Here is a 5,718-nt window from a genome sequence, read left to right on the forward strand (position 1 = left end):
AACCCCAAATATTAGCAATGCTAATACGTCCATATACGGGACCCACTCCTCTTGATTCGCCATATCCTTTGCCTTGTCTTCTAAGTACTTTCGTGGTAGACCCACTACGCCGTTTCGAGTTTGCTTTACACGATCCAATTCTCTTGCCGAATCCCTGACCACAACTGCAATCTTGCCCAAGGAGGGAAGAAATCCGGAGAAAAGATACGGTTTCCTTCCCCCAAGAGGACATCCTAGAATCTCCTCAAATTCTTCAATAGTCGGTACTAATTGGAAGTCTCCAAACGTGAAGCATCTCAAAGGCTGGTCATAATATTGGGTGAGTGATACAACGGCTTCCGTGGATATCTCTGCTATGGTCAAATCTAAAATATTTCCATACGCCTTGCGGAAGGCTTGCATTTGGAGAGGTCTCATCAACCGCCCCAACTCCTTAATGCTGGCGATATCTAGGCCCTTAATCTTTACTTGATAAAACCTTTTTCCAGTTTGATTTGTTCCCATGTTTTACTAAAGTGAAACAAAAACCCAGTGCGAATTAAAACTCTTACATCTATCATGGGTGGAATGGATGAATGCATGAAGAAATGCATATGACACATATGCAATTTATGAATACGGGAGCCCGGGAAATTGTCTCCCTCTTAGATACAACGTCTTGGGGTAGAGCATATGTATTTAAGGAGGTGACACGGACCTTCCGTTGGTTTGCCAAAGAGAGGGGATCAAGACAAAACCCGTGCATGATAAGGCACAACATGGGAATGTACATAGTACGACACTATCCACAAACAAATATAATCAAAGGGGTACACGACATTTGACTACATGCATGGCAGTGTAAAAAATGTCACGCAGCGTGTTTACTTCGTGCCCCTATTTTAGGGACCTACATGGGAGGGAGCTAAAAGGGCTTTTAGTGATAATTTCCAAGGTGGTCATATCTCTTGATGGTCTCTAGAGGTATCATCCCCTTCGAAGAACATATTGCAGCAGTAGGGACTACTAGCAACAATATGTTATCAAAGAGAAAAAACTCTAGATGAGGGTTCACTGTAACCAAGCAAGTCGGAGACCTAGCATGATCACAGATTCACCTCCACTCCTTATGTTCCCACGAACCCGGGTATAGGGCCCTTTTTCAACTCACCGTGTGTGCAAATAGTGTTGGTGTTTGTGTGCATCAAATGAATAAATATTTACCTCATGCATACATTTTAAAACACACTAAAAGATCAAAAGAGTTTATATACACAAGAACATAAGAAAAAAGACAAAGAAAAAGAACAAAAGGGAAGTCATAGTAAAGAAAGCACACAGATTGATTGGCCTAACTCTCTAACAATGGTCCCCGATGGAGTCGCCAACTGTTGCAACCTACCCTTCGGCGGGAGGGCGATGCAAGACTCACGGGTGCGTCTTCCAAGAAAGGAAAATGTGCGGAGTCGCCACCAACGTTTATTCGAGGAAAACGTCAGAAAAACCGGAAATGACGTGGTCTACGAACTTTAAGTGTGAAAGGTTCGGGAGTTGTATTTACGCACGGGGAAGGTATTAGCACCCCACGCGTCCGTCACAAGGGACGCCAGCCTTTAATCAAGTGTGCGAATATGACTTCAATTTGTGTTATCTTCCCTTTTTTACGCTTTTTATGTCTTTTTATGCCTTTTATATTTTTTATCTTTTTGTGGTCGACAAAGGTGTTTCCCTTGCTCCTACGTATTCCTCAACTATGATAAGGAAATCAGACCTATTTTTTAGGTTTTTCTGCCTCTTTTTTTAGGTGTTATTTGATGGAAACAGGGAACGACAATAATTTTTTTGGGTTCTTTGACGTCCAAAAATGACAAATAGTGCCCCTCCAATGTCTTACGTCACTCGCACACCCACGAAAACAAACCCCAAACATGGGTGCTTATATAAAAAAGGGTCTGATTCCTATTTTTTTGGTTTTTTAGCCTCTTTTTTTAGGTGTTATTTGATGGAACCAAGGAACGGAAATAATTTTTTTGGGTTCTTTGACGTCCAAACATGACAAATAGCGCCCCTCCAATGTCTTACGTCACTCGCACACCCACAAAAAAAACCCCAAACATGGGTACTTAAACATAAAAAAAGGTTTGATTCCTATTTTTTTGGTTTTTCTGCCTCTTTTTTTAGGTGTTATTTGATGGAACCAGAGAACGGCAATAATTTTTTTGGGTTCTTTGACGTCCAAACATGACAAATAGCACCCCTCCAATGTCTTACACCACTCGCACACCCACGAAAAAAACCCCAAACATGGGTACTTAAACATAAAAAAGTGTCTGATTCCTATTTTTTTGGTTTTTCTGCCTCTTTTTTTAGGTTTTATTTGATGGAACCAGGGAACAGCAATAATTTTTTTGGGTTCTTTGACGTCCATACATGACAAATATCACCCCTCCAATGTCTTACGCCACTCGCACACCCACAAAAAAAAACCCCAAACATGGGTACTTAAACATAAAAAAAGGTCTGATTCCTATTTTTTTGGTTTTTCTGCCTCTTTTTTTAGGTGTTATTTGATGGAACTAGGGAACGGCAATAATTTTTTTGGGTTCTTTGACTTCCAAACATGACAAATAGTGCCCCTCCAATGTCTTACGCCACTCGCACACCCACGAAAAAAACCCCAAACATAGGTACTGAAACATCAAAAAAAGGATCTGATTCCTATTTTTTTGGATTTCTTGCCTCTTTTCTAAAAAAATTTATTTTTAATGAAAAAAACAATCCAAAACTTCGCTTACGGACCACGACCGGAATCATAATCGATACGTCAGTTAATATCATAAAATAATAAACTGTGCAAAACAAGTCAACTATATTAAACTAAAAAGTGTAACAAATACAAAAAATCATGTCAATTACAAAACAAAAAATAAATACAATAATCAATGCTCTGTGCGTCGTCTCTGTCGAGCCCTGACACTTCCATCAGCACTGGCTCCTCCTCTGGCGATCGTCTGGCAATCCTACATAATATCATATAACTTTGTGCCTGCAGTGACCATCTTAAGGTTGAGCGCACGCTCCAACCTCTGTGCAATCGCCTCATAGCCGTCGTAATCATCTTGTGACAGTCATTAAAAACATTTATTATAAAATTTAAAATAAATAACAACTCATCAAACATTAAACGCGCAAAAAATCTTATCACTGCATGTGGAGGGGCGTCAAATGCCACTAGAACCTGGGGGGTGGGCAGCTGCATGTACTCCTCAGGGTCTGCGGCAGGTGCATCTCTAGGCTGGTCACCTGCCTGGGTTGGTATCATGAAAGGGTGAGATATCCAAAAAAACCACTCCATGTAATCCGCAAATACCTGCCCAGGCACTAAACAAAGCTCACCCACAGCTAGTACGTGGTCCGCAAAATGCATCCATCTGTCATCTATATCATCATGTGACAATCGAGCACTAACAGGCGGCGGAGGGATGCTCTGAATGTAACCAAACTGCCGTAGCACCCTCTCCGGTTGAGCTGTGACCACCATAGGACCCCATCTCAGCTGACCCTGGAATGATGAAATCAGCTCAAAGGCCCTAACCCCCCGATGCTCAGTATAAGGCAACCAGGACACATCTGTGACGGTCAAAGCATCACAACGTGCCCTGTACGGTGCTCCTGTGATTCCTTTCATATGCGCCTTCGACGTCAGCCACCGGGAAGCACGTGGGGACGTCTCCTGGTATGTATCATCTGTGACGCACTGATGCACACTAGGAAAGTGCTCATAGATCCAATACTACAAAAAAAATGAGGTTAACATAACATAAAAACATGTTTAAATCATAATCGAACGTAACATTTAAAAACACAAAATTTACCTGTAATAGAGTTAGGTATCCCGCCATCTGTCGTGTGGTGGTCCTAGAAGCCTCATCTAACTGGTCATAGATACGAACCAGCGCGACAACTCCCCAAGCATAACCACCACTCTGACCCAGGTCGCGAAAAGCGTCTAGGTACACCACATGAATATATGTTGCACTCTTATTATCAAAATGAGTGCAACCGACCAGGTGCAGCAGATAAGCACGAGCTGCTACAATCCACCACTGGGCCTGACATCTCATCTCATAAATGTCTCGAACCCATCCTAGTCGTACGTATGCCCCACGTGATCGTGCTGTCTCGGCTCTAGCCTCCTCCGCAAACACCTCTAGCAACTCGGTCAACAAAAATATCGCCTCCTCCACAGAAAGAGCATGAAAGTTGTGCAACGCGCCAGTGATAGGCAAATGGAGGAGTGACGACACATCATCCAATGTGATCGTCAACTCTCCTACCGGAAGGTGGAAGGTGTTGGTCTCGTTGTGCCACCTCTCCACAAATGCGGATATAAGTCCAGCATCGCCAGTAATAACTGAACAATTGATCAGTGGACTTAATCCTGTGGCACCAACCAGTCCTTCAATCTCAGGCACTGGCCTCTCAATCAATGTCACCTTCCTCCCATGTGACACCAACTTCAAATCAGGACGTTCCTGATTTGAAGTACAAATTATACAATTATAAAAAAAAAATTAATGACAAACAAATCAACAATGATAAATAATTAACAAATTAAAATACATGTCCACTCGAAACGGCGTGTGCAACATGGTCCGCAAATGATGTCAGCACTGATGGGTCACGTGGCCCACCTGCGAATCCCTCAGCATCATCAGCATGTGACCCCTCAGCACCATCATCACCTTGTACGTCCGCAATCATCTCTGGTGCATCCTCAGCTATATCAAGGACATCCTCAGTCATGTCAGGAACATCCTCAGCCATATCAGGTGCATCCCCAGTCATCTGATGAACCCGTTGCCTACGGGTTGTTGCAGTAGGCCTACGCCTCTCGGAAACATCAACTGCATCATGGTCATCATGTCTATCTCTGCCTATAAGTCTACTTATAGCACGACCTAAACCTCGTGTTCTAGCCATGATCTGCAAATCATGTGGAACACGTATTTTTTTCGGTCAAAACATACACAACTTTCTTTATAAAATTATTATTATCTTTTATGTATTTATTGATTTTTATTAATATGTATAAAATAACCTTAAACAATATCTTTAAATATGTAGTTAAAAAATTATTATTTTTCTTCTTACGGATCAAGTTACGGATCAACTTGATCCGTAAGAAGAAAACCAAGCAAGGACAATTTCGTCATTTTTATAGAATGCTGGGTGCACCTAGCAACATTCTTGCTAGACGGAGAGTGAGCAATCCAATGTGCTAAAAGCTGAACCGAAGTCTGTACTTGAACTACAAGTGAGTTTACCATTAAGCTAAATGATTAAGTTATAGAACAAACACAAAAAATGTTATATATTATAATAAAATTATAGTATGTATATATATAATATAATTTTATTATAATCAATATATTTATTTATAATATTATAATTTTATTATGTATAACTGAGACACCAAGTTCTCAATTAGACATATGTCTCAACAAACCAACGTAAAGACATTGACATAAATGCATGTTGATCTTTGACTGTGAAATATAAAGAATTCTAACATTACTCTAATTACTCCATATACTTTCAAACAATAAAATATAATATTTTTATTATATCTCATCCAAAAACATATTTCTTATTTTGTTCTATTTTATTCCATTTATTTCCGTTTAATCAATAGATATATTAAATGTGTCCAACATCCAAACCAAAATTACAGGTATC

At 40.5% G+C, this 5,718-nt stretch overlaps 1 protein-coding gene across 1 annotated transcript; it reads right to left on the reverse strand.

The window, feature by feature from the left end:
• Window positions 1-2,918: 2,918 nt before the first annotated feature.
• Window positions 2,919-4,827, reverse strand: LOC102667425 (protein MAIN-LIKE 1-like). The gene is made up of 4 exons (XM_014774186.1): window positions 4,603-4,827; window positions 3,855-4,352; window positions 3,218-3,772; window positions 2,919-2,999 (listed from the first exon to the last, which is right to left on the reverse strand). The coding sequence occupies exons 1-4, from the start codon at window positions 4,825-4,827 to the stop codon at window positions 2,919-2,921; spliced, it is 1,359 nt and encodes a 452-aa protein (XP_014629672.1).
• Between the last annotated feature and the right edge of the window lie 891 nt (window positions 4,828-5,718).

This window comes from Glycine max, chromosome 3 (genome assembly GCF_000004515.6).
Source record: "Glycine max cultivar Williams 82 chromosome 3, Glycine_max_v4.0, whole genome shotgun sequence".
Lineage (NCBI taxonomy): Eukaryota > Viridiplantae > Streptophyta > Magnoliopsida > Fabales > Fabaceae > Glycine > Glycine max.

Excerpts from the sequence above, each read along its gene's own strand:
- LOC102667425 (XM_014774186.1), bottom strand. The coding sequence starts at position 4,827 with ATGACTGGGGATGCACCTGATATGGCTGAGGATGTTCCTGACATGACT. Across the intron at positions 4,353-4,602 it reads ACGCCGTTTCGAGTGGACAT|AGGTGGCACAACGAGACCAA; the intron begins GTATTTTAATTT and ends GCATTTGTGGAG. Across the intron at positions 3,000-3,217 it reads TGCAGCTGCCCACCCCCCAG|GATTGCCAGACGATCGCCAG; the intron begins GTTCTAGTGGCA and ends GATATTATGTAG.